Source organism: Daldinia decipiens (assembly GCF_022478715.1).
Source record: "Daldinia decipiens strain CBS 113046 unplaced genomic scaffold F4813scaffold_66, whole genome shotgun sequence".
Lineage (NCBI taxonomy): Eukaryota > Fungi > Ascomycota > Sordariomycetes > Xylariales > Hypoxylaceae > Daldinia > Daldinia decipiens.
Genome location: NW_026054609.1, coordinates 1,940 through 27,688, shown reverse-complemented (window position 1 = coordinate 27,688; position 25,749 = coordinate 1,940). Strand labels below are relative to the sequence as shown.

At 47.5% G+C, this 25,749-nt stretch overlaps 10 protein-coding genes across 10 annotated transcripts; 5 read left to right on the top strand and 5 right to left on the bottom strand.

The window, feature by feature from the left end:
- Positions 1-321: 321 nt before the first annotated feature.
- On the bottom strand, positions 322-1,609 carry F4813DRAFT_307386 (mitochondrial glycoprotein). The gene is made up of 2 exons (XM_049240837.1): positions 1,046-1,609; positions 322-985 (listed from the first exon to the last, which is right to left on the bottom strand). Exons 1-2 carry the CDS (start codon positions 1,408-1,410, stop codon positions 466-468), a joined length of 885 nt encoding a protein of 294 aa, XP_049094492.1. The 5' UTR covers positions 1,411-1,609; the 3' UTR covers positions 322-465.
- A 1,761-nt stretch (positions 1,610-3,370) lies between these two features.
- On the bottom strand, positions 3,371-4,317 carry F4813DRAFT_307375 (translation machinery-associated protein 16). Its single transcript, XM_049240836.1, has 4 exons — positions 4,021-4,317; positions 3,872-3,959; positions 3,677-3,810; positions 3,371-3,615 (listed from the first exon to the last, which is right to left on the bottom strand). The coding sequence occupies exons 1-4, from the start codon at positions 4,187-4,189 to the stop codon at positions 3,467-3,469; spliced, it is 540 nt and encodes a 179-aa protein (XP_049094491.1). The 5' UTR covers positions 4,190-4,317; the 3' UTR covers positions 3,371-3,466.
- A 360-nt stretch (positions 4,318-4,677) lies between these two features.
- Positions 4,678-7,998, top strand: F4813DRAFT_377705 (uncharacterized protein). The gene is made up of 3 exons (XM_049245262.1): positions 4,678-5,138; positions 5,207-5,354; positions 5,408-7,998. The coding sequence occupies exons 1-3, from the start codon at positions 5,126-5,128 to the stop codon at positions 7,533-7,535; spliced, it is 2,289 nt and encodes a 762-aa protein (XP_049094490.1). The 5' UTR covers positions 4,678-5,125; the 3' UTR covers positions 7,536-7,998.
- A 1,093-nt stretch (positions 7,999-9,091) lies between these two features.
- On the top strand, positions 9,092-11,238 carry F4813DRAFT_307337 (uncharacterized protein). The gene is made up of 2 exons (XM_049240835.1): positions 9,092-9,503; positions 9,591-11,238. The coding sequence occupies exons 1-2, from the start codon at positions 9,410-9,412 to the stop codon at positions 11,033-11,035; spliced, it is 1,539 nt and encodes a 512-aa protein (XP_049094489.1). The 5' UTR covers positions 9,092-9,409; the 3' UTR covers positions 11,036-11,238.
- A 726-nt stretch (positions 11,239-11,964) lies between these two features.
- F4813DRAFT_377700 (AhpC/TSA family protein) lies at positions 11,965-13,521 on the top strand. Its single transcript, XM_049245261.1, has 4 exons — positions 11,965-12,529; positions 12,815-12,860; positions 12,939-13,104; positions 13,161-13,521. Exons 1-4 carry the CDS (start codon positions 12,198-12,200, stop codon positions 13,187-13,189), a joined length of 573 nt encoding a protein of 190 aa, XP_049094488.1. The 5' UTR covers positions 11,965-12,197; the 3' UTR covers positions 13,190-13,521.
- Positions 13,522-13,528: 7 nt separating this feature from the next.
- On the bottom strand, positions 13,529-16,789 carry F4813DRAFT_377697 (muts domain V-domain-containing protein). Its single transcript, XM_049245260.1, has 2 exons — positions 16,544-16,789; positions 13,529-16,484 (listed from the first exon to the last, which is right to left on the bottom strand). The coding sequence occupies exons 1-2, from the start codon at positions 16,565-16,567 to the stop codon at positions 13,740-13,742; spliced, it is 2,769 nt and encodes a 922-aa protein (XP_049094487.1). The 5' UTR covers positions 16,568-16,789; the 3' UTR covers positions 13,529-13,739.
- Positions 16,790-16,856: 67 nt separating this feature from the next.
- On the top strand, positions 16,857-18,713 carry F4813DRAFT_307252 (guanine-1-methyltransferase-domain-containing protein). The gene has a single exon (XM_049240834.1). The coding sequence runs from the start codon at positions 17,073-17,075 to the stop codon at positions 18,456-18,458; it is 1,386 nt and encodes a 461-aa protein (XP_049094486.1). The 5' UTR covers positions 16,857-17,072; the 3' UTR covers positions 18,459-18,713.
- Positions 18,714-19,220: 507 nt separating this feature from the next.
- F4813DRAFT_383940 (kinase-like protein) lies at positions 19,221-20,960 on the bottom strand (the record flags this gene model as incomplete). Its single annotated transcript, XM_049246006.1, has 3 exons — positions 19,221-19,966; positions 20,082-20,535; positions 20,667-20,960. 3 exons carry the CDS (start codon positions 20,958-20,960, stop codon positions 19,221-19,223), a joined length of 1,494 nt encoding a protein of 497 aa, XP_049094485.1.
- A 305-nt stretch (positions 20,961-21,265) lies between these two features.
- F4813DRAFT_377687 (uncharacterized protein) lies at positions 21,266-22,243 on the top strand. Its single transcript, XM_049245259.1, has 2 exons — positions 21,266-21,319; positions 21,429-22,243. The coding sequence occupies exon 2, from the start codon at positions 21,461-21,463 to the stop codon at positions 22,094-22,096; it is 636 nt and encodes a 211-aa protein (XP_049094484.1). The 5' UTR covers positions 21,266-21,319; positions 21,429-21,460; the 3' UTR covers positions 22,097-22,243.
- A 2,127-nt stretch (positions 22,244-24,370) lies between these two features.
- On the bottom strand, positions 24,371-24,842 carry F4813DRAFT_377684 (uncharacterized protein). Its single transcript, XM_049245258.1, has one exon. The coding sequence runs from the start codon at positions 24,630-24,632 to the stop codon at positions 24,402-24,404; it is 231 nt and encodes a 76-aa protein (XP_049094483.1). The 5' UTR covers positions 24,633-24,842; the 3' UTR covers positions 24,371-24,401.
- Between the last annotated feature and the right edge of the window lie 907 nt (positions 24,843-25,749).

Below are 25,749 nucleotides of genomic sequence, written 5' to 3'. Positions count from 1 at the left end.
TATATGATGCTAGTTATCGGATACTTGTTCGATATTGAATGTCAGAACGTATGGAGAGGCTAGAAGTCAAGCTATCTACATGTAACAGGCATCCAAGTGTCAGTCGAGTATGCCAACTAGAGCAACAAGGAATACTAAATATATAATAAGTAACGTTAAGAAGAGTCATATCAAACATTTGCGATTGTGATCAACCGGGAGAAATTTGTCGAAAATTACACGAGAGGGATACTCTGAAGGCCAGGGATATACAGCAAATCTTTTTGTAGTGATTCCTGATTCCTGAGACATGATCCTCCCCTATAGAGATTCCCTAAAAGTCGTCATTTCTTATTATACATGTGGAGTTGGTTTTTTTTCATAATACATCAGAGGCGTCACTCCTTTTTTTCTCTTTGATTTTTATTCATTCATCTATCCGCCCCTCTTCCGTCATTAGGTACCTAACCCATCCCCGCTAACCGTCTAAGCATCGACGAATTCCTTGACGTCCTTCAGCCAGGTCTGGTACTCGCGCTGCTCCTTGATGTCCATATAGTCGGGGACGAAGACGCCGAGGGCCTGGGTAACGCCGCGCTCCTCGAGGTAGCGCTCCATGAGGATCTGTAGGTCCTCGTCGAGGCTGCCGAAGGGTGGGCCGGGGTAGATGTCCTGGGCGGCGTGGGCGATCTCAGCAGTCTCGCCGTGTGCCAGCTTGGAGTCCTTGAAGTAATAGAAGTTCTCAACGATGATCTGACCGTCCTGTGCCATCGCCTCGATGTTAAGCGCGCCCTTGCCCGGCTTCTCTACTACGATGTTTAATCGGCAAGGTACCGGCGCATCGTTGCCGTCGACATCGTCTTCAAGGGCTTCCTCGCCCTCCGCCGGCGATGTGCGCTTACCTTCGGGCGACTCGCCATCTTCATCGTCGAGAATAGATTCCTCATTGAATACGTCGTCGGGCTCGTAATTGGCAAGATCTGAAATGGAGAAGGTGACGGTGATGCTGAAGCGGACATGTTAGCTCTTGTAAAGGTATGATTCGATATCATATGACGAGACTTACGTTTCGTTTCCAAACTTGCGGACTAGAGAGACGTCCTCCTTCCCGGGCTCATCCTTCAGCTCGAATGGGCTGTTCTCGAGGAAGTCCTTGACGCTTGCCGGGAGCTGCTCACCCTCCTTCATCTCATTTTCGAACTGGAGTTCGCTCTCGAGCTTAACTGACAGCTCCGCATCCACCTCTGCCGCGGGCGCTTGTCTGAACTGCGATGTGGAGAATTCCGAGGTGAATTGAGATGATCTGAGAGGTGCCCATGAAAATTTAAGTAGAGAGCTCGGCTGAATTAGTCTTGATGATCTGAGGGTGGTAGAACTAAGACGAGTAAATGTACGAGGCGCTGAGCGCGCAACAGCTCTGAGAGACATCATTTTCACCAAATGTGCTAAACAGAAACAGAACGAAGTAAATAGGAATGAAGGAATGGCGACGTAGATATAAATTACAATTTACAATTTTGTAATTTTGTAATTTTGTAATTTGCGATTGAGACTTTGGAGGGGGGGATTAGCTTCAATGATATTGAATAAATTTTTTTGCATCTAGAAGCTCCAAAATTTTTATTTGAAGATGGCGATAAAAGAAACCCGAGCTTTAGCCCCGCACGTTATCAGGAACAGGGGATAGAGCTTTCGTAGTGGATCCCACCTGGGCAGTTATTTAGGTACATATGTTAGGTAGATCTGGGCATGTCCGTTGGATACATTACCTAAGGTACCTAGGTACTTAAGCCAAGGTACATACCTAGGTAGGTACCTATGTATCTCTAGATGCACGTGTATAAAGATAAAGTGCAAGTACCTAATGGAAGCCAACCCCTGAACCAAAACAACACAGATCAACTTACAGCATGCAAGTCTGATTCTACGACCGAGAAGAGCCTGGGTCTAATTTGTCTTGTCATTGATGTATTTGTCCTTGTTTCTATTTTTCTGCTTGTTAAACTTATGGCGCTGTGGCGTGTACAGTTTGCGTTGGTGAGACCAAGTCGGATTCCTCCTTGCATTTCCAGCATTGATACCGAGTTCTGCTGGATTTATTGTCGACATCACGCCCACAACCCCCAAATACGCCCCTCGAAGCTGCAATCGCGCACGATTTCTCCGAAATTAGAACAATCTCTTCATGGCCGCAGATGTAGCAGGCCCTTAAGTGAGTAATGTATTGACACATCCCTAACCTTGCGTGAGCGATGCAAGCCGGCTCTGGAAATAGGGGTACATACTAGAGTAACGTGACAACGTGACGAAGCAAAGCTCGGCAAGTTGAGATTCGGGTCTGTAGTGAGCTATCGTACGAGGCAGAGATCGACGCCATTTTCCTTTCATACTGAAGTACGCTGCGCTTCAACTTATATTACCAGTAACAGCTCGTACTTTACACTTCTAACAATGCTCGATACTCTCTTCTGCTGTGGTTTTTGCAACGTATGACCCATGTCGAAGTTATAGCTACCTCTGCCTTTTTGCGCGGGCCAATCGGGTAACTAGAGGAGCGAGGAAAACAGACCCTACTCATCTACACCCATTGCTAGAGAATCCAGCTAAGCCAATCGTCTCGACGATTTTGGTCTGGGATAGATAAGCGTTTGGCTTGAAGGGCGTACTACAAGTCATGGAACTCGTCTTAAATAGCATGAATTTAGAGAGGACAATGCATTGAGTAAGTAGCCGTATCGGGACGAACGTATAGAAAACAGGAAAGTTGTGAGATGTCACACATTCATTAGTTGTGGGCAGGACCATCTAATTTATTATGAAGATAGCCGAAGAGGTCCGTAGGTTGGGAGAAGGCAAAGGCTTGCGGTTTCGAAACTCTCGGATCCGGGGTGCAGTTGACAGTAACCACCAGCATCCCACGGCCGTTCGGCTACTCACTTCCTTCACACGTGCAACAAAATAGTCTAAAAACAGGTGCTGCAAACGCATATCTCCGTTGCAAACGATCGCGATCCCATACCTGTAGTGATACTCATGCTCAGCCAGGTTAGGTATACTAACTTCGACTGAGGAGGCGGATGATCCGCTTGGTCAAAAGGTGTAAAGGAGCTTTCCGATGATACCAATGCTGCATTGTTATTGCCAACCTGACATAAGTGCACCGGGTTTGAAACTAGCCGGTGCCATACAGTCTGACTGCATTATTTTCCGTAAAATAAAAAAATCCCGGATTACTGCCGGCATGTGTGGCTGGCTGCGGAGTTTGCAGGTTGGTGCGTGTCAGGGCTGTAGGTAACCGCGTGTTTGTAAACCAGCGGCAAAACCAGGCCAACTCCCCTGCTTGGTCTCGGAAACTTCCTACGTCCGTAAGTGAGGCCCCGTCTGATCTACGATGAACATAGAAACATCAACCGAGGGTACAGGGACTCGTTACACACGCGTCCTCGGGCTGAGGACGTCGAGCACGTGGGAAGTGGGGGGTATCTTTTCAATGCTCTCCTCTCGGAGGAAAGCTAGAAGGTTGAACGCTCCCAGCGGAAGATATTCTCACCCACTTGAGGGTGGTTAGGTAGGACCAAGAGCCTTCCCATCGGCTTAGTACCGTAGCATTTTCTTCTGTGTCGAGCTCCGGAATTACTACAGCCCGGGTAATGTTAGACGAATATTTGCAGTCAAACTAGTGGAATAGTATACTGACAAAAGCCGCTCTGGTACTCCTTCTGAAGCTTATCGATTTTCACTTTCAGTAGATCTTCCCTGGCACTGGCAGGACGTCCGGGCCGCCGAGTCTTTTTTACTTCGCTCAGCTCCTCATCGTGTTGGTGCACAAACCTGCAACTGCGGTCAGCTTGAAAGAGATAGTGTCAAGTGTGGTTCTTTTAATGAAACTGACGTCTTGATTAGTTCATGGATAACATCCATCTGTACAGGTTGGCTCCCATTTTGTTTCACGGCTTCCTGGAAAAAGGTAGCTCGTTCAACTGGATCATATAACTGCATTAGTTGTCTAGCTCCAGAATTTAAGGTACTCAATTGACATACGATAAGGCTTGTCACTTTTCTTCCTCGAGGCCGCAATTTTCTCCAGCTTTCCGTCGCGAACTTGGGCCCTATGCAGCCTCTTAGAATCGCGTGAGTATTGATGAAGAGAATCCACGGCCCCCTTCTTTTTGGCAATGGCCTTGCGAGTCCTCTCGAAAGTCTTGGGCATTGTGGAGACGTTATATATAACTAATGAGTGGTGAAAGTGAAGTTGTAAGTGGCAAGGGCTGCAAAATAGCCCGTGCTAGATATTCGACGTTAGATATGTAAGATGAGTATTTTCGAGATTTTTGTTTGTCAAAAGAACTGGTGGGGCAAAAAAAAAAACAAGACTTTCTAGGAATGGATAAAGTGATCGAATATCAGGGGTCTCTTAATTACCTAAAGGTTAATGCAAGGTCAGCCTCTTGTAGTAGATACGTGACTTATGTTATATACACTGTATGACTTAGGACACCATACTAACTTTTTCCAAGTAAATCTTACTTCGTTTGCTGCTGAGCTAAGGTATTTGTAGTTTAGCGCAGGTCGCGAGTACAGGCTATTGGTTGGACCCACGTTGCTCTCCCGACCGCACGGTGCGCTAGGTGAACTTAGGAAATCGCGGTGTAGCACTCCACGACGCGGTTTACTCTTTTATTGAATAATTCCTTGAGCCGCAGAGGCTGGAATTACCTTCCAGTCAAGGATCCATTTTTACTATTTCACGCGTCCAGTCTTCCTTTATCAATCTACCAGACTTCTCTTAACATCAATTCGACATCCTCTACTTCTGTCATCTGTCATACTTCCACCCTTCATTTCCCCCCCCAGCATTTGGTCGCCTTTTGCTCTTGAAGCTTTGACCTCCTCTAATTCAATGTTATTCTAGGCGTGTTTACATACACCTGTTGTCAATCAATCATTGTCTAGGACTCGAATCATCTAATTGACTGCACCCGAAATTACAATCCCGTCATATTAGCTCATTCCCCCTTTGCTACACAAAGGATTGGATTTATTACTGTGCGGGCATTTCAACGTTCAATTTCTCTGATGGCCACGAAGACTCTATAGATCTTACAATTTGGGCGCGGGAGGAGAGCCCTCTATATTGCTCTTCGAGATGGGTATTCAAGGTATGTATTGTATAGTGGTCTTAGCTAAGTCTAAGGAACACTAAGGGGCATGGAACTGACTTTTATAGGTCTGCTTCCATTACTCAAATCAATACAGCGACCAACAGAATTAAAAAAGTATGCTGGCGAGACGATTGGCGTCGACGCCTATGGTTGGCTGCATCGGGGTGCCGTGCCGTGTGCAATTGAACTCGCTCAAGGCAAGCCTACACGAAAGTAAGTACCAACGACCATACCCTGTCAGAATATCCTTCTCACAAACCTATTAGATATGTAGACTTTGCCATGAGCCGGGTTAGGATGCTCAAACATTTCGGTATCACACCTTACTTGGTTTTTGACGGCGGTTTTTTGCCCAGCAAGGCCACAACCGAGGCGTCTCGTGGGAAACGCCGAGAAGAATGTAGGAAGGCGGGCCTCGAACTTCTAAAGGCTGGTAAACCTTCTCAGGCACACGCCGAGCTCCAGAAAGCTGTCGACGTCACCCCTGAGATGGCTCGACATTTAATTGAAGAGCTAAAGAAAGCTGGCGTGCCTTATGTAGTTGCACCTTACGAAGCTGATCCGCAACTGGTGTATCTGGAACGTGAGGGTCACATCAGTGGCATTCTCTCCGAAGATTCGGATTTGCTGGTTTTTGGAGCCAAGCGATTATTAACTAAACTGGATCAGCACGGTCAATGCATTGAGATAAACCGCAGAGACTTCTGTGCTTGTCGTGAAGTCTCTCTAACAGGCTGGACAGACGCTCAATTTCGACATATGGCTATTCTTAGCGGTTGCGACTATCTGGATAGTATCAACAACTTAGGACTGAAGACCGCGCATAGGATGATCCGAAAGCACAAGACACCTGAAAAAGTGGTCCGCATGCTGCAGTTTGACGGCAAACATCGAGTCCCTACTGATTATTTAAAATTGTTTCACCAAGCCGAGCAGACTTTTCTTCATCAGTGGGTCTTCTGTCCAAAGGCAGATAAGCTTGTCAACTTTACGCAACTTAGCCCCGAGGTCAAGATCGACGAACTCCCATTCATTGGGCCCCCCATCGAGCCAGAAACTGCCAAGGGGATTGCTGCTGGAGACGTAAATCCAATCACTAAACAAATCATTGTGCTCCAAACTCTACCCTCACCGAGGAAACGTACTGCATCAGGAACTGCTCGCAACATGCCTCAAACCCGCACAGCCCAAGAGCCTCCTAAGAAGCCCATCGACTCTTACTTCAAGGGTCATCGCCGAATCCCTCTAGGTGAAATGGAGCCGAATTGTTTCTCTGTTGACCCTACACGCCTCGCTAGCATGACTGAAAACGGTAACCGACCGATCGTATACCCGCTTCCAAGACCATATCTAGACGAAACTGCACCTACCACATCCGCTGGCCGGCGCGCGTATATCACGCGGCCTGAAAGCTCCGCCCGTACTCTTCGACGTCGAACTGAACCAGTGGGCAATCTACTCGGCAATAGTGATCACACTTTGGCTTCTGGGTCTCGTCGCCAGACTACTGGTCCAGGAATCAATGCTCCAAGCAACTCCGAGAGCACAGGAGCCGCTCATCCCGTCCGACCACCTAAGAAGGCACGTCTATGTGACGATGCTAGTTCGGGGCGAAGTCCCGGAAAGCAGAGAAGCAAATTTTTCCCACGCGGTATTGTGAAGGGCGCCACCTCTAAGAAAACAGAAGGCTATTTAATGTCGGATGATTCTATCGAGGAAGCTCTACAAGATCTCCCGGATTTTGGTGGATGGAGTCCCTCGCTAAAGGGCCAGAAGGAAGTTATGGTTTATCAGGAGTCGCAATCAGTTTCGGCCGACACCGAAATATCTAAGGATGACGAGTCATATATCGAAAATGACACCAGCGAACCCACTGCCTCGATACAGCTTCCAAACACCCCCAGCATCACCAAGCGCTTTAGCTACGGACAAGGCCAAACACGTAGCCAGAGCACCTCTACGTCTTGCTCGAGTCGATCTTCACTCGCCGGAATTACTCCTGCCACTTCCGTTATGTCGTCTACGCCGTCTTCGTCCGTACAACTATCGACTGGTAAGACGACGCCGGCGACACCGCTTCAGCGACTCGGCATCAAGGCCTTGGGGCGCGGTGGCCAGCCGCCTACACCTACGTTCGCGGTTCCACGGCCTATAAAGCGTTCTAGTTTGGGTAGGCGGAGTATAGACTCTATGCCTATTAACCCAGCTTTCGTTCCCTTGCCTCCCGTCGACTTGGAAGAGGTGGAAGCTTTACACAGGCCTATGGGCAGCGAAGACCTGATAATACCGGAGAGCGAGAATGACGAGGTTTTGGATGAACAGGAGAACTTGGGCTCGGACAAGGGTAAGGCCGGACGTAGGCGGATGGACTTGTCAAGGTTTCTCTTTGCTTAGATGTGAGGTCTTCAGCACACGGCACATGTTTTTTCTTCTACAGGTCCCTGAGGAATTTGATGGCGTAGGACGGTCATATCAGCATAGCGGCGGAGTTAGGGGTTACAACGGTCAAAGCAAAGGCGTCTCGGTATAAACTATTTTATAGGCACAAAAGGGCCACAATTGCAGTTTCTCCTTTGAAGGGTGGCTAGGAGAATAACAAAATTAACTAGCTATAATTGTATGACTGACAAATCATGATGTGTGAAACGGTGTATGGGTATTAAAATCGTGCTCGCAAATGGTGATAGAACATTACAGTAACTATCCTTTGTTCGGGCGTACAAGAGTATAAAAGAGTTGGCAAGTAAAGATTCTTTGTCTACCTAGGTAGGTAGGTAGGTAGGTAGGTAGGTAGTTGTACTAGTTACTACTAATTCAATAGTATTGTTTCAGTTGGTCATGTACAGTAGGAAGTATGTAGATAGGTAGGTAGTTTGTAACAATATGGTATTGATGGTGTAAATGTTGTTGCATATATGTACCTAGGTACCTAGGTATATTAGCGTTGGCATCCTTCAAGTGCCCTTACAACATGTGTACCTCATACATATAACAGCACTTGAACCTACCTAAACTGGACGGCTGCCTAGCGCTACTTCCTACCTGGGTTTCTTTCGAGGCCAATTTGAGCAGGCATAAGTTGTAAGTTGGATTGATAGGGTTTTTAATAGGTTAGTTAAGGTGCCGAAATATTGCCGGTGCTCCACCTCTGACACGGAGGGCGGAAGGGCGGACCAGCTGGCAGGATGAGAGTGGAATAAGCGCAGGTACATGGCGCGAGTCCTGGTAGTAAGTTGCGTCAGAAACCCGCGACTGCCGACGTTACTTAGCAAAGCCTAAGCAGGCAATGGCAAGGCAGTAACCTAACCTAGGTAGGCAAGTAGGCAAGTAGGCAGTAGTAGGCAGTAGTAGGCAGTAACTTACCGGTTCTACCTTCTACCCAAGCAGCGCAGAGGTAGTGTGACCTTGGCCCACTAATGGCCACCATCGGCCAGCAGCAGCTGCCAACCAGGCCCAACCCACCAACAACCATTCAGCGTACAGCGTACAATACAACGTACCAAGTACAACACTTAGGTACTGCCAACGCTTATCACATCTTATTCCATACATATTCTGATTTTATGACACTTCAACTTCTGCCCAGCATTCTGGTGTTTTGTGTGTTTTGTCACTCTTCGAAGTACGTCTAAGAGATTCCGGTTGCTATTTTACGGCTGAGGCATCTATACATATTCTTAAGCCAGATCTAATACGCTCTCTTCTCCATTCCAGCCATTGCCATTCCATTTGAACCCCTCCTATCCAGCTGACGAGGCCACCTCCTCAATATTCAATATTCAATATTACATGTTCGCCGCCTTACTTTTCTTTTAATTGCTTTCAAGCCTTTTTTATTATCCTGTGTATCGTATTGTATCACATGCTTACATTGCCTATTTAGGCCGAGTTATTCACCCACGTTGTCTGCTTGTCTAACCCGCGCACTCGTAAACGGACGACAATAGACAGTACCCGAATAAGCAAACCTCAACATACGGGCGGTCCCTTATTACCAAATTATCGAGAACAAACGGTTATACCCGCAACATCTATTTACTGTTGCACGTCGTGCCTTTGAGCAACCTCCGATACCCAACCTCCGAGGCTCGTCGGCGGCGAGCATCCCCAAGCCAACATTACCAACCGACAAGATTCCTCCCACAACGAGGAAGCGGAAAGCCGCTGAGGCGAAGATTTCCGCAGACACCCCCGAGGCCCTTCCCATCAAACGAATCCTCGCCTCAGCAGCTGCTACAGACGCAGCGCCTCCAACTCCGATCACCGGTATGGATTCGGACGAGGATTTTGTCTCGACTATTTCGAGCGGGGATGATATCATGCAAGATGACACCGACAATGATGACCTGTCGGGTGCCGAGGGTATGTTTCATTTCTTTTCTCTGCCGTTGTCCGTTTCCCACGCATGACCCGTGCACACTAGCTAACTATTGATATTCGGTGTATTAGACTTCGATGTATTCGACGACGAACCCGATGACGTGCCCGGCATCCCTTCGCAGAAATCCGATAAGAAGAAAGGCGTGTCATTTGACATAAGCTACAAAGTATATACACCGCACGACATAGAGCACCAACAAGAAGAAATGATCGATGAGGTTAACATGATCTTGGAAATGAGTAAAGAGGATGCTGCTATTCTATTGCGTCACTTCAGATGGAATAAAGAGCGCTTAATCGAAGACTATATGGATAACCCAAATAAGGTCCTAGAGGCAGCTGGTCTAGGTCCCAGCTCCTCCGCTCCACTCAAATTAGAGGCTATACCAGGTTTTGCTTGTGATATATGTTGCGAGGATGAGGAGGGTCTTCGCAGCTTCGCTATGAAATGCGGCCATCGCTACTGCGTCGACTGCTACCGACAATACCTTACGCAGAAGATTCGCGAGGAGGGCGAGGCAGCCCGTATTCAATGTCCCGCCGATGGTTGTCATCGTATTATTGATGCGCGGTCCTTAGATATGCTAGTAACAACCGAGCTTGCCGATCGATACCAAGAGTTACTCAACCGCACGTATGTTGAGGATAGAGATGCCCTCAAATGGTGTCCCGCTCCCGACTGCGAGAACGCGGTTGAATGTGCTATCAAGAAAAAGGACCTAGACAAGGTAGTACCGACGGTTGCCTGCGGCTGTGGCAGCAGATTCTGTTTTGGCTGCATACTCAGTGATCACCAGCCAGCGCCTTGCGAGCTTGTTAAAAGGTGGCTAAAGAAGTGTGCAGATGATAGCGAAACTGCAAACTGGATCTCTGCTAACACCAAAGAATGCCCCAAATGTAACTCTACAATCGAGAAGAATGGGGGTTGCAACCACATGACATGTCGAAAATGCAAGCATGAGTTTTGCTGGATGTGCATGGGCTTATGGTCGGAGCATGGCACGAGCTGGTACAATTGTAACCGATTTGAGGAGAAGAGCGGGACGGAAGCGCGCGATGCTCAGGCAAAATCACGGGTATCTCTGGAGCGATACCTACACTACTATAATCGGTACGCGAACCACGAACAGTCGGCGCGTCTAGACAAAGACATCTATCAGAAAACAGAAAAGAAGATGGTGCAATTACAGACGGCGTCAGGCATGTCGTGGATCGAAGTACAATACCTAAACTCGGCGTCGCAGGCGTTGCAGACGTGTCGGCAGACTCTAAAGTGGACTTACGCGTTCGCTTTCTACCTAGCCCGGAATAACCTCACGGAGATTTTCGAGGACAACCAGAAAGACCTTGAGCTTGCGGTTGAGGCGTTATCAGAGATGTTCGAGAAACCCATCTCTGAGTTGTCGGCGCCCAAGCTCAAGGTTGATATCATGGATAAGACGGCTTACTGCAACCGCCGACGGGTTATTCTGTTAGAGGACACAGCGGACAACTTAGCAAATGGTAAGCTTTAAAGGATTCCAGAGTAATATCTCGATAGTAATTGGCTAACCATCCGTTTTTCTCTCGTCGCAGGACGATGGACTTTTAACGTAGACCTAAAGAGCAACGCTCCGGGAGCGAGCGGGACCAGCTCTCGCGGATAAATTGTATTGTGTGTAACGGCATCGATAGATAGAAGGTGACCATGGCCGGAGTTTAGGACGTGGTATCATTATTTTATTGCCAGTTTACTTTCAATTCATGATGAATCGCATTTCGAATACAGTCAGTCTGTGGCTCTTGCTCTGATTGACAAGAATGTCAGTATGGACTATTAGTACCTAGGTACATAGCTATTAGATACATATTTGCACGAGATTCTCTATCTGCTTTCAGCGGGAGTCTTGGGAACAATAGAAGATTTGACGAGCTTATGAATGATATCTTGGGTAATATCTTGGGGGTTGTTATGCATAGATGTTTACATACCTGGCAGCCTGGTACAAGTATATACTATGCCTAAGGTAGCCGTAACGGTGACCAAGTGGTATGGAAGTGATATGCTTATGACATACAGTGCGAACCATGACCATATGAACTCATAACTTCAGGCAAATTTAGTAACATGCCTCTAAGACAACGCTTCTTACCGTGCGGCATTGCCTTCGGAGAAAACTGTGCAGGCCTATCAGGTTATTAGGTCATTAGGTCATTACATGTATGTAGGTATGTATGCAGGTTTAGGTATTAGGTATTAGGTACTTGGTACATATTGTACGCAGGTTCACGTCATAGTTCCCGTTCCCGCATCTACTAGGTTTAGCGTATGTACCATGTATGTGAGAAGGTAAGGTTCGCATACGTAAGGTATGTAGTGTATTTCGTACGTACATACCTAGGTACCCAGCATCTCGACCTCCATCTACATGTATTAAGTATTCCCCATATCATATCGCGGAGAGCAACTTCTTCGCATTTAGCCCCCAGACGCCAATTTTGTGGCTTATTGATTTCTTTTCTTTTTTCTTTTTTCTTTTTTTTTTAACCTCGACTCCGATTTTCTTTTCCCTCTTCCTTTTTTTTTTCTCTACCTCGCATTTTCGAATTGGATATCCTATACCTACCTGGGTACCTATACTATAAACTAAACCTCCTAGCTAGATACTCACCTCTATATCCACACCCACCACCGCAATGGCATTCCGCCTCGCCCTGCGCCGCGGGCCCTGCGCCTTCTCCCCTGCGTCGGCTTCTGCTTCGTTCGCAGCACGCCGCTTCCACGCCACGCCGCGCGCCTTTGTGAAGGTCGGCGAGCCGATCCCCAGCTTGGAGGTGCTGCAGGAGGGGTCCCCAGGCAACAAGGTCAACCTGGCGCAGGAGTTCGAAGCGGCGAACGGGGTGATTGTCGGCGTGCCCGCGGCGTTCTCGGGCGCGTGCTCAGAGAAACATGTCCCGAGCTATATCCAGAGCCCGAAGCTGAGGGATGCGGGCAGGGTGTTTGTTGTTAGTGTTAATGATGCTTTTGTGTGAGTGCTGCTTCTTTTCTTTTGGGCTTTAGGAGGGGTGTTTGGCTGGGGGGGGGGGGGGGGGGACATGTGGTGCCTTGGAAATAGGGAGGAGGGAGAGGGGAAGAAAAGAGAAGAGAAGAGGTATTGTGAAGGAATACGCTTAGCGGGGTTCTCGAGAATAGGATAGCTTGGGTGCGGGCAATGAGGGCACTCTAGTTACCTATCTACACACCTAAACGCCTAATTTAACCGGGACGGCACGGGAGAAAATGGGTTGGAGAGTGGGAGGCTAACGTTTAGCAGCATGAAGGCATGGGGTGATCAGCTTGATCCCACACATGAGTCCGGTGTAAGTCCAGCCAAAGCTACCTACCTAATGTATGAATGTATGATTTAAGTGTATCTAATCGCTAAACCTCTTTGATAGATCCGATTCCTGGCTGACCCCGCCGGCGAATTCACCAAGGCCTTAGACCTAGGCTTTGACGCCCCGGCCATCTTCGGCGGCATGCGGGCCAAGCGCTATGCCTTGGTCGTCGAGGACGGCAAGGTCAAGTCGGTGCACGTTGAGCCGGATAACACCGGAATCGACGGTGAGTATTTATTCTTTGTGATTTCGTTTGTGTAGGGAATGCTGACTCTGGCTTAGTTTCCATGGCCGACAAGGTTCTGGGTTAGACGTGGTTATGTGGGTTAGTTGATGTGGATGGGCTATTAAAAAGATCTCGTTCCGAGGCACGTAGAAGACTGCGGTCGTTTGTATATAAACGGATACGATGATTTGATGACACTTTTGGCTTTTGCTCACAACGTCGTTACCTAGCTGCTGTAGCCCGCGCTCGCTGATTAGTCTAAAGTAAATACGCAAAATATTATATCTTAGAAGGCTTGATACTGCTCTAAGGGGGCTATCGTTCCGATGACTAGTTCTGGCAGGACTGCGTCAACAGACCGCCTTACCTTAAGATATGGTATACCCATTCTCATACCATATAAAACTACAAGTGAACGAACAACTATCAGTTGATTATTTAGTATTTATCTAACAGTGTCCTGCAATAAACTAACTGACTTACATGATGCCAGCAAATAAAGCCTAGTTACCTAACAAGCCAATCTATAGGTGCCTCCTAACAATCCTCATCCGATTCCGGACGCCGATCTGAACCAACCCGTCATGATTTTATAACAAGTACAAGCCATTATAGGTATTCCCCCTATCGAAACATCACAAAGCCTTGACGGCGGTGAAGAACGGATTTGCCAGGAGCTTCTCGTCCTTCTTCACGAGTTCCCTTAGACGGCTTACCATCTCCTCCTTGCTCATGCTTCCGCCCTTGACCTCGTCCTTCCAGCGGACTAGTACTTCCTTCAGCCTAGCGCTACCTTCTTCTACGTCTTCCTTTCCGTAGTTCTGCTGCGTGGTCTCGTGCTTGGCCGTGAAGTCTTCTAGTTCGTCTGCCTTGCGCTTTGCCATACGCACGACCTTGTCTGGGAATCGCACTAGTTCCGCAACGTGGATACCGAACGACTGGTCGCAGATACCGGGCTCGACTTTATACAGCAGTGTGACCTCGCGCTTGTCGACGCCCTCGCCGCCGGCCGACGATATATGCGCCGTCACGTGTAGGTTGCGCACCTGCGGATGCTGGTCCGCGAGAGCCGTTAACTCGTGGAAATGCGTCGCGAACATGGCGGAGCAGCCGATCTCCTTGATGATGTGCTCGCTAATAGCCCAGGCTAGCCCGAAGCCGTCGTAGGTTGACGTACCGCGGCCCAGCTCGTCGATGATGATTAGCGACTCGGCTGTCGCCGACTTCAGAATGTTCGCTGTCTCCAGCATCTCCGCCATGAACGTCGAGACTCCCTTGAGCTGCGAGTCACTAGCGCCGACACGCGCGAGTATAGAATCGAAGATGGTGAGCTCGGCTTCGGTGCACGGAACAAAGCACCCAATTTGCGCCATGAGCGCGATGACTCCAATCTGTCTGATGTACGTTGATTTACCGCCCATGTTAGGTCCTGTGATAATTAAGAAAGAGGATTCGTCACGACGGAGTTCGACATCGTTTGTGATAAATTGGATGTCATCTTGCATCTCCATACACGGATGGCGGGCCTCCTTTAGAATGGTAGACCCCTCCCCTCGAGGGTGGATGGTAGGACGAACGTAGGATGTGGGCGCGTGGACTGAGCAGTGCGCGAATGATACGATGACGTCTAGATGTGCTAGGACGCCGGCAAGCTGTTCAAGTACGGGACTGTAAGACGCAGCAACACTTACAACCTCGTTGACTAAGCCTTTTTGCGTCCTGTCGTAGGTCTGAGATAGCTGATCGAACTCTCGGCGATATGATTGTAGCGACTTTGTAGTGAAGTACACGCCGTTCTTCTGTGTTGAGCACTCCTGGTAATGGGAATTATTGCGAATACAACCAGCTTCAGTTCTCGTTAACCGCATGCACCAGCCATGAACCTTGTGGTTTTCAAGGAATATCTTCTTGTTTTCTTCTTGGTTTAGGTCGTCTGCCGCTTTTCGGAATTCGTTATCCATATTCGACCTAAGCTTGTCGAGTTTTCTCCGCACAATGCGCAAGTTATCATCAAACTCGGGCTTGATTATGAACTCGTGGTTATCAAGGGCGTCGAGGTCAACAGTAGTTTCCACCATATCAGCGAGCTTTCCAAGACTATCAGAAAACCCTCTTAGTTTGTTGGTATACGCCTCGTCTAACGGATCTTTGTACTTCTCATCCATCACAGCCTCTAGTGTTCCTAGGAACCCGGGTAAGCGAATAACAACCTGGTATGCTCGAACGACGTCTTCTAAGTTTGCCTTGTTTCGTTGGAATCGTTTTGCTAGCCGGTAGAGGTCCGGTACGGACTTGAGATGCTCCTCTTGCATGGTCTGGCGTAGCTCCGTATCATTAACGAAGGCTTCAACTAATTGTTGGCGCTTTTCGATCTCATTTTTGTTCATTAGGGGCTGCTTTAACCATTGTGATAGCAACCGGCTACCGACCGGCGTTTTGCAATGATTAAGCAATCCGTATAAGCTCATCGTCTTAGAGCCGTCCCTTGCACCAGGCATTAGATTAAGAGCTTTGAGGGCAGCAGCATCAAGCTTCATAAACTGGGATAGGTCGTGTTGGTACAGCTGGTACTGACCAAAGTTGGATGGGTCTTGGAGAACAGCTAGATATTTGACCAATGCTGCCGCGGACCCCATGGCCAACTTTAGATCGGTCTGTGGAAGTAGAGTTGCGGATCTCTCATCCTTCAGCAATCGAGCAAGATCCTGCTCGATGTCTTTTGTTCCAAAATCACCAGCTGGCCTCTCAGCCATAGCAACTCCGCAGTTGTCTATAATCTGTTTAAGCTTGGCTAATTCAGGGTCTTTATCCTTCTCGGCCTTGTCTATTTGGACGAGACACTCCTTGACACCAAGTTGGATAAGGAGGGCCTCGAAGTTGGAGTATTGGTCATTGTCAAGAAACTCGCTAACTCCAAGCTCTCGAACACTAGCATCAGCAAAGCAGACGCCTACACTCCTAGCCTCAGTAGCCTTAGCCGAAATCTTGACAGCCAGTATCATAGGCGCAGACTCGAATTGTCCACCGAGCTCCTCTTCAACATCCTGCAGGTTCCCGGGAGAGGCTTGCTTGACAATCTTCCAATTCATCCGGCTACCGCTGCTAGCATATATCTCGATGCGCTTTCCAAGCTTGAACAGAGCTTCTCGAAGGAATTGCCTGAATACGGTGACCGTCATAGTGACGGATGGCAGACCGCTAGCATCGTTTCGTCCTAGCTGTCGCACAACGGAGGTGGTTTTGTAGACGGTTCTCGCAATGAAATTCGCATCTTGGCCGTGGGCGGTGTACCAGTCGCCTCGGTCGAATATACGGACAGTCTCTTCGCCTACGGACGGCAGTGATTTAAAGAAACGTATGAATCCATGTTCATCATCGACCTATCATCGGCTTGGTTAACACTACGTTATAAATGAATTCAAACTTGATAGAACTATACCTTTAACTCGGGTCGGGAAGACATCTCGTCTTGTCTTGTCTTGAAGTACTAAATTCTTAGTCTAGTAACCTAAGTACTTCACTTTAATGCAATAGAAACAGGAAGGGGACTAAAATAGAATGGCCCAGTTGAGAATCTCGAATCTGGTTACATTCTTTGAAGTGTAATGTTTCAATTAACGTAAAAAGAAAGACACAGGGTCTAAGTTAAGGTTAAGTCTTAAGTCTTAAGGGTCCGAGTCCCAAGTCGCGTCCAAAAATCAATTAAAAGCTACGAGACGCGACGGAACGCGCTAAAGTTTAACAAGCTCTTACCCCGATAAGCCCGTTACAGTTGCAGGCGCGCTACTGCATCTACTGCATGACCTAAAACCTAAAAGCCCCAGACCTTCCCTAAGCTTTTTGTGCTGCGGGGGTTGTCGCCTTTTATTTCAGCTCCATTTTCATTTTCATTTTCATTTTCAAACTTTTGACACCCCACTACGGAATAAATACAAAAACTCCCAAATCTTTTCAAGACCCTAGGAACCATGGCAGACACCATAGAGGCAGTCGCGGAAAATGACGGTTCATTACAAATGGCTTCCAGTGCTAATGTCGGAGTTCAATCCCAAGAAAATCCAGATGCGACAACGGAAGTTCAACCGTCCGCGGCTACCATCACGAACAGTCCTGAAAAGCGCGGAGCGAAACGACCTTTCCATGGCGATTTTAGCGAGGAAGAAGGCGATCATAACGATGGAGGATCCATAGAGGCTACCAACGGGACCGATGCGCCGAAGTTGTCCAAGAACCAACAACGAAAATTAAAACGTCAAAAAATGTGGGAAGAAAAGAAGCAAGAAAAGAAAGTTCTACGTAAAGAGAAACGACACGAAAAGCAGGAAAAAAAGAGATTGAAAAGAGAGGCTGAGATTGCTGCCGCTGCTGCCGAAGGAAGAGAACCTGTGTTCCAAGAGCCATCCAGGAGACAATCTAAATCCGCTACCAAAGTGCCTATCACGGTTATATTCGACTGCCAATTTGAGAAGTATATGATGGGAAAGGAATTACCATCTTTGTCGAATCAGATCACTAGATGCTATTCTGATAACAGGAATGCCCAGTTCCCCGTCCATATGTTTATTAGTTCATATGGCGGCCAGATGAAGGAAAGACACGAGACCATCCTTCAGAACCAGTTCAAGGGTTGGAAGAACGTCCAATTCATAGAAGGCGATTTTATCGAGGCTGCTGCCAAAGCCAAGGAGATAATGGCAAGTCCGTCTGGCGGCACCGTAATCGACCTCCTTGCGCAAGGCAATGACCGCGATTCGGTTTCATTTTCTGAGGTCAGCCAAGACTCCAAAAAGAAGCAGAAGACTACTCCGGTTGCCGAACCCGAGGCCGATGATGTAGACAAGTCCGTTGTCTATCTGACTGCCGATTCGCCCTATACTCTCGAGCGTTTAGAGCCCAATACCTGCTACGTCATTGGTGGTATAATCGACAAAAATCGCGAAAAGGGGCTATGTTACAAGATCGCACGAAGCAAAAATGTCCGAACAGCAAAGCTTCCTATTGGCCAATACATGGTCATGCAAAGCCGCCATATCCTCGCCACAAACCACGTCATGGAAATAATACTCCAGTGGTTGGAGACGGGAGACTGGGGCACTGCCTTCATGAACGTCATTCCTATGCGAAAAGGAGGAAAGCTAAAGGAAGACGGAAATGCCTCCGATGTAGGCCTTGAAGAGCCAGAAACTGCGCAGGAGGATGCCCAGGATGCTCAGGATCCCGTCCAAGTAGAAGGAGACAATGCCGAAGATGGCCTTGAAAAGAATTCGTTGAGTCAACAACGATGGTCAGCGCCACCGATTGAACAAGAAGCAGAAGCAGAAGCAGAAGCACCCGTCGGCAACACTCTTAGCTGACTGAAATAGCCTACTTCACTAACCACTACGTCTAACAGATCTATTTACCGATTAGCAAGCAGCACAGCACCCTCCTTGTAACGCTACATTCATGCCCGCTTCAAGCGCTATTGGGTAGGCTTGTCGCCTCCGTAGGAGTACCAAGCGACTACCATCCTCGAGGTATATATAAGACTCCAAATTCAGGTCTTCCTGCTCTTACATGTGCAAGTATCTGAATATCTGAATACAATTCCGGAGAGCCAAGATGTGTGCAAAGGTCGAACTAGTGCGTTATTATTTCAGTCTTCAAGATACCCCAGTGTCTGTATTTCCGAGTCATGGAATAACGACCAGCAACGTGTCAATTTCTTACTTGTGCTTCTATATCTGTTTAAAATTATACGTATACCGAATATATTTGACCAGCGTCGATAGTGACAATCTATGATGCTGATCTTAAGTTTTGACCCCATCCCTCATATACTATCCAGGAGGTCCGATCTAAGCGTCGTATCCATCCCATGTTACTTGCTTATGTGCCCCCGCATTCATATAAAGGATAACATGTCAGCCATGAAATCAATTCAAGATATAAGCACAATTATCACAAATTATCATCATCGTATATATTTATATCATTGTTCTAGTAAGAGGTATGTTCCTAGTTTTTGTTTGTGTTCTAAAAGCAGGCTTTAAGAATAAGGGCCCATCGACACCAATAGTCATCTACACAAGGTACCTAGGAGGTAGTAGAAAATATATAGGTACAACGATCCAGTCTTAGAACTCGAGGATTTGAGAGAGATAGGGGCTGAATTTGCTCCGGCCCGCCTTAACAGCCTCCATCCATTCGCTATACGAGTTTGTCGGCCCGGCGGTTTTATTGGTCATCAAGTCCTGTCTGCGAAGACCAGTCAATACCTGGGCCGCCGAAGCGCGAAGGGAAGGGTCGTAAATCGCCATGCTCCGGATAAACTGCAAGTCTTTGCTAGTTGAGGCGATATTCAGAACGGCTCTGCGGACATCGGATTGTCTCTGTAGTCTCCCTGTTTCGACCCTATGGCGGAACAGTTGCTCGTTGTAAACCCACAACATGGTCACGTACAAAGACCACATGTCCGCCCTAGGCGTCTGTTGCTTCTGACCATCGTATACCTCAGGTGCCATGAAGACTAAGGTGCCGGCCTGACTCCTTCCTAGGTCCTGGAGGACCGACAGACCAAAATCAGCTAGTTGGAAGACATTGCGCTCTTCTCCGTTTACGATAGTTACATCGTAAAGAATGTTATCCGGCTTTATATCGCGATGTATGAGCTTATGAAAAGCAAGATAATCGAGCGCGGACAACATCTGTAGTAATACAGCGTTGCCATTTTTCTTCAGGTCGTCGTATGATGGATACTTGCGCACTAGGCTGGCCAATGTTCCCTTTTTCATGGGCATAAATATCTCAACAAACCCCGTGTCCCAGCCTTGCGAGCCAAGATAATTCACGATATTGTTGTGCTTAAGTTTTGAAAGTATAACTGTTACATACGGGGTCAGCATTCTCTTTATAGTATTAGAGCACTAAGCTTTTGTTAACAAAGAAAAATAGAAAATCCAGAGGCATGCTAGAAAGGGGTAATATGTAATACTTACAGACTTCTCGATCTCGGGTGGATATCAAGGTGTCTAGCCAACGACGATCTTTATGGTTAGCAGGCCGATGCAGTAGCTTAACGGCCATCACGCCGCCGGAGTACATGTCAACGGTTTTCAGAACTCTGCCAAACCCGCCCCTCCCAAGTTCAACTATTGGATGATGTTTTATTGGATCCGGGACATTTGTCCAATGTGTCTGATCCTTAAAAGTCCAGAGCTCCTTACCTCTTCTAGCCTCGGAAGCTTCTGAAATTCGCCTCTTCACAATGTCCAGGATTTTGTCTGGTCCGAGGTTCCAGATAATCTCGAACCTTGCTGGATTGTCTTGGGATCCTAGAGAAATCATGCTGTTAACTCCTTTCATAACTACTGCACGATGGTATTGACTAGAAGACATGTTAGTTTTGGATTTGGCGTCCTGGTAAACGCGAGTCTTTCCGGAAGATTCATCCTAATCTAGAGTTAGCTTTAATGTTTTAGAACGACGCAACAACAGACTCCATTTAAGTTGTAAAAGATGGGCTTATCAAAGGAGAGGGTTTGGGGAATACGATATCACGACTCTGGATAGGGGGGACTTACTTGAAGTACTACGATACCCGTCTCATAGTTGATATAGAAGGTACAGTGTACGCTTTCAATATCGTCTCCGCTTATGTAGGCATCAGTCTTGCTTCGGCTACTACCCATCGTTGCGATAGTAAGGATTTTATTACTGTTCTTGGTTGGAAGAGTACTTCCAAAATTGAAGCAGCGTTTCCCATGCCACTTGCTCGATGTGTAATCCTCATTATACTTGTGTGATACCACCTTCTCGGCTCTAGTATTGAGAGGTTTCAAGGAGAATATCAACTGGTTTACTGGGCGGTTATCCATACTTAAGAATCAAGACTGATATGTGCGTTACGGTGCAGACGTTTGGTTCCGTTACCTATTGATAATGATTATCCAAGTGCATAAGGAAAGATTACCACATGGGAAATGCGATTCATTTAATGATTATGTATTGAAAGGACTGAAACAACACATAGATAGGGTTAACGAGTTTGTATCTAGTCGTTTTGGCTAAGACAAACCACCACAATGTATTTGTATTATTGTGGGTTAACAAGAATGGCTTGAGAGACGATAGTTTATATGTTGTTATAGCTTTGAACGAAATTGTAGAATAACTATCATGAGCTATTTAAACGCAACAAACCGCTCTGAGTGTTGTTTTATACTCGATCTCCATACTTGACAAATCCGACTGACTATTAGTATCTACAACCAACACGTTCTACGCTGATTCCATTCCTCCTTCTAAGAACAAGGGGGGAATAAACTAAGAAAGGGCTACTGTACATTCGACTACCCAAAACGAAGCTACCGGCGACATGGAGCACATAAACAGGAACAAAACACCCCTCACTCAAGAGCGGCTCAGGGAATTGGTTTTCGAGGAAATCATGTCGCTTTTAGAAGAAGGCAAGAAGGACTTCGTTGAATCTCATATCTTAAGTCGTCCAATCCACGAGTATGCTACGGAATTGTCGCGGAGGTATGCAGGACTTCCGTGTGAGCCCAGCCCTAGCGTTCCAGTCTCCCCAGCTCCAGGGAAATGCAGAGTTCTATCGCCTCTCGAAAAAGCCGAGATTCATCAGCAACAGTGCCAGCTTTGGGAACAGGTTTACCTCGAGCGTAAGAAATTCGCTGATAGCATGCGGTCCGACTCTCGCCAGATCGTGCTTCCCGCGAACTGCGCCGTCCGGAGCGCAAGACCTATTCTAGACGACAAGCCGGGAGTATTTCCGGGCGAGGCCTGGGAGAACAAGAGGGTGAATCCTGGGTTTATTCTCGGCCCGCTATCGCAATTCAAAGCATCGCTGGCAAAATCTCCAGTTACTGAAGTTGACGCCCCAGGTACAACGGAAACGAGAAGTGACGCCGTCGAGCCAGTAGATGGCGGATCTAAAACTAACGATGATGTGATGGAAGTAGAAGGTGGGGAAGAGACAACGACATCGTCTTAGAATCTCTTACTAGTGTTCATCATCTACGTAGAGCCTCTCCTGGAAGCATTTCAGTCTAGTAGCGTATGAGATTATACCCCCTTTCTGAGATAGTCATAATAAGGGAGCTGGCTTATAAATATACGCTGCCAGCAGATTATCATAGATTTTCCTACCGAGGCTGTAGTTAGTAATAAATCATATATCATAACTCTTTATACATGATAGTTAAGCCCTTTATATTCTTTGTGACATTGTTAAACACGTGAAGACAATGACATCCGCATGAATCATTTAATGTTCTTACCGTATAGAATAAATAAGTCATTACCGACCTACCTTTTACGAAACTTTCCCATGCATTTCAAAGCGCGTCTAATACATCCCCAGCATTCAAGCCACCAATTCACCACTACGCGAGTTCCGGACCTAAACACGCATTTGCAAGCAAAGTACTAGCCTCAATCCCTCGAGCAGCTCCCAGCTTCGACACGCCGCCGAGTAACACGAGCCCCTCGTACGAGAAGCCGGGGACACGTGTTGCTTGCCGGGAGATACAGGCGACGTGTAAGTAAACATAAGACACATCCGCGCGCCAGTAGAGCCGCATCCCATCCCATCCCATCCCATCCCATCCCATCCCATCCCATCCCATCCCATCCCATCCCATCCCACAGATGCAAGCAGAGCAAGGCCAAGGCACCACCCATCACCTAGATCTCTCCCTCCCTCCCTCCCTCCTGAACGCCCAGCACGGTACTATCCCTCGCGCGTACGAAGCTCCGACTCGGAGCTTCGCGGTACAAGAAAAAGGGGTCTAGTGAAGTTCGCTTCGGTTCGGGGAACAGGGAAGCCCACTTCTGAAGGACCCTTGAGGTTTCCCCCCCCCTCTTTCTAGGCTATGTATTGCTCCCGAGCCCATCGGCTGTGGGCGGTGGGTTGCGGTTACGGTTGCGGTTGCGGTTGCGGTTGCTTTCGAGCGCATGCATACATACGAGTATGGTTGTATACCTTAGGTATGTATTATATGCAGGCTATTTTAAGACACGGTAGTATGTGAGCGAGCATGGGAGCGCAATATATCTTATCTACGGTAGGGTCTACGGTAGGGTAGCGCTCGCTCACTCGCTCGCGCAAACATGCGCTTGTGTATTTAGATACAGACCAACTTATCGCCTCGTGTTCGCTCTCTCCTTCTCTCTGTCCCTGTCCCTCCCCCCTCTCCGCGGGACGGCGGATGGCGGGTAGCGGATATGGCGTGTCGCGGCAAGGATTTGGCGCACCGGCTAATTTGGATACTTGCTTCTTCTTCCTCTCCCTCTCCCTCTCCCTCTTCCTCCCTCTCCTCTCTCGTCTGTATTTCTCACCTGTGATTAATTCAATGGTTCCCTTCCCCTCCCAGGCCGGAGAAGAGCACGTTTCCCTGCATGATAGTCTATATGAATGAAATTACCTAGCTACGAGGGTAAGCGGGCGCTCGTCTCCTAGACCCGTTTCCTCGCGATGGAGCCACGTTTCCGGGATAAAGAGAGGTTGGCGCGGTGAGGAATTCTGGGAAGACGGGGGGGGAGGGAGTGACGCTATTTAAAGTGCAAGCACAGGGTCTCGTCGCTTACGCGGCAAGCAAATATATTGCGGTTGCGGAGATAGATTGATAGATTGTTCTATGAATAGCATGGCGAGATGCGTCGGTTATACAAAAGTGAAACGGGCAAATGGGCATCTAAGATTACTTCCTTTACAACACGGTGTGTCAACACCACCGCCCGCTTCTCGAGAACGGAGCTCGGTGTCCGTACTACTAACCCTTTAATAAAAAGCGTGATTGAAGGACTTAACTACTGCCGATGCGGCTTTGAATGCAAGACATAAGCTTAAACAAGGGGGGCAAGGGGGGGAGTTATTTATAAATTCGGTATAAGTTAATGGGAAACCTATTAGGTTACTACTTATGTATGCTGGTTAAAATATCGGTGGTGATAAATTAATGGCTGCGTATAGGTAGGACCTAGGCAGGTATTGTCCGGGATGTAATCTGTTTATTTTGAATTCTTAGAACCGCTGTACACTATTGTACAAAGGCCAGCAGGGGTCTTCGAACCGTAGGTTACTGCATAATTGTCTATACAGAGGAATACCGTTGTCGGGCTTAATATCTATCATAAGAATAAGAGGCAACTTGACCGCGAAATATGGCATTTTGCTTTTTTACTTTCTCGCATAACACAGCAACACCTTGATTTTATTATTATTGTGGCGTAAGTCATCCGCCAGTCACTCAGTCAGTCAGTCAGTCAGTCAGTCAGTCAGTCAGTCACTCAGTCAGTCACTCAGGGTTATTGAAGATTCCCCCGGATGACGGATCTGGATTAGTAGATCTCTGGATCTCAACCACAGGATCAGATCGGGGTAAAGCGATTGGACCAACTATTGGCCGAAGCGATGGAACGCGGGAGAGAAAAATCGTGTCTTGGGCTTGGGTCTTACTGCAGCAGCTGCTGACTTGCTGACGGGACGGAGTCAAATACCTGACTTCTTCGCCTCGACCTGCGGCCATACCTACGCTGCTTGGGTCTGTGTGTCCGTATGTCCATATGTATGTATGTATGTATTACGCGGGTACCTAGAAAGAGTAAAGTAATCCGACTGGTCAGTTGTAGTTAGTTCTAGTTGTAGTTCTCTCACTCTATCGTCTCTCATAAGGACAGACCATCCCATAAAGAAAGGTCCATCTCATAAATCTCATAAATCTCATAAATCTCATAAACGACCAGGGACACGGACTGGCAATTAAAACAAGCCTTTCCGGAAATCCTAAGCCGCTCATCTTAGTTCTTAGTTCTTAGTAGCGGTAACTCCGCTCGCTCGCTCGCAAAGTTGCCCCTGTTCCTCCCTGGAACCAAGGCATAGGTAACCCGAGACAGCGCTTACAATAGCTCGGGATTGGCTTGCGGTGCGGAACCCAGACAGGTAGGGTGCGGTAAATATATCCGTCTATGTACCTATATGATGTGCTGATAAACCGGCGTCGCGATTTTCGTGCTTATCGCGGTATTAGCTGTCGATCACTTGCAGTTTTCGGGGTTGCGATCCAGCTTGGCGGGGAGTTGGGATCGACCTCGTTTTTCTCTCACTCTTCCATCTCCATCACCATCACCATCACCATCTCCATCACCATCTCCATCACCATCTCCCTATCTCCCTCTCGATAGGACGAACTAGTGGGTTAAGCCACGTCTTTCCCTAGCTTTCCCTAGCTTATGTGAAGTAAAGTAGGTAAAACAAGGTAATTAACTAGAGAAGCAAATCTAGGCTGATTTGTGTCTAGGACCGGATGCTCCGATACTTAGCTATGGAATGAAGACGAGCAGACAATATAACAGGTATACAATATATTCTTTCCGTTGTGGTTTAGGTATGTCTCTAGGTTACCTAACTCATAAGATCATAAGAGAGATTATTGGTATCGGCCGAGTCCCGGGCATCGCTAGCCTTCTTCACCTATCTATGGCTTTATGTATGGCCCCCTAATGCCATGGCCGGCGTATCCCCGACTGGTTCCTTGAATGAAGACAAAGATAAAGAAAGCATCGTATCTTTAAAAATTACAGTAGGTACCTACCTAAGAGATATGAGATAGTTTATCTTGTCAGCTTGACTATCTCAGATGATGG

Bases quoted from the DNA above. Each gene is read 5' to 3' on its own strand.
- F4813DRAFT_307386 (XM_049240837.1), bottom strand. From the start codon at position 1,410: ATGATGTCTCTCAGAGCTGTTGCGCGCTCAGCGCCTCGTACATTTACT. The intron at 986-1,045 runs GTAAGTCTCGTC...TGTCCGCTTCAG, and splicing joins CGCAAGTTTGGAAACGAAAC to CATCACCGTCACCTTCTCCA.
- F4813DRAFT_377687 (XM_049245259.1), top strand. From the start codon at position 21,461: ATGGAGCACATAAACAGGAACAAAACACCCCTCACTCAAGAGCGGCTC.
- F4813DRAFT_307252 (XM_049240834.1), top strand. From the start codon at position 17,073: ATGGCAGACACCATAGAGGCAGTCGCGGAAAATGACGGTTCATTACAA.
- F4813DRAFT_377697 (XM_049245260.1), bottom strand. From the start codon at position 16,567: ATGTCTTCCCGACCCGAGTTAAAG. The intron at 16,485-16,543 runs GTATAGTTCTAT...AGCCGATGATAG, and splicing joins CTTCCCGACCCGAGTTAAAG to GTCGATGATGAACATGGATT.
- F4813DRAFT_307337 (XM_049240835.1), top strand. From the start codon at position 9,410: ATGGATTCGGACGAGGATTTTGTCTCGACTATTTCGAGCGGGGATGAT. The intron at 9,504-9,590 runs GTATGTTTCATT...TCGGTGTATTAG, and splicing joins TGACCTGTCGGGTGCCGAGG to ACTTCGATGTATTCGACGAC.
- F4813DRAFT_377705 (XM_049245262.1), top strand. The intron at 5,355-5,407 runs GTAAGTACCAAC...CAAACCTATTAG, and splicing joins CAAGGCAAGCCTACACGAAA to ATATGTAGACTTTGCCATGA.
- F4813DRAFT_377700 (XM_049245261.1), top strand. From the start codon at position 12,198: ATGGCATTCCGCCTCGCCCTGCGCCGCGGGCCCTGCGCCTTCTCCCCT. The intron at 12,530-12,814 runs GTGAGTGCTGCT...AACGTTTAGCAG, and splicing joins AGTGTTAATGATGCTTTTGT to CATGAAGGCATGGGGTGATC. The intron at 12,861-12,938 runs GTAAGTCCAGCC...CCTCTTTGATAG, and splicing joins ATCCCACACATGAGTCCGGT to ATCCGATTCCTGGCTGACCC.
- F4813DRAFT_377684 (XM_049245258.1), bottom strand. From the start codon at position 24,632: ATGGCCGCAGGTCGAGGCGAAGAAGTCAGGTATTTGACTCCGTCCCGT.
- F4813DRAFT_307375 (XM_049240836.1), bottom strand. From the start codon at position 4,189: ATGCCCAAGACTTTCGAGAGGACTCGCAAGGCCATTGCCAAAAAGAAG. The intron at 3,960-4,020 runs GTATGTCAATTG...TATATGATCCAG, and splicing joins GAAAAGTGACAAGCCTTATC to TTGAACGAGCTACCTTTTTC. The intron at 3,811-3,871 runs GTCAGTTTCATT...CCGCAGTTGCAG, and splicing joins ATCCATGAACTAATCAAGAC to GTTTGTGCACCAACACGATG.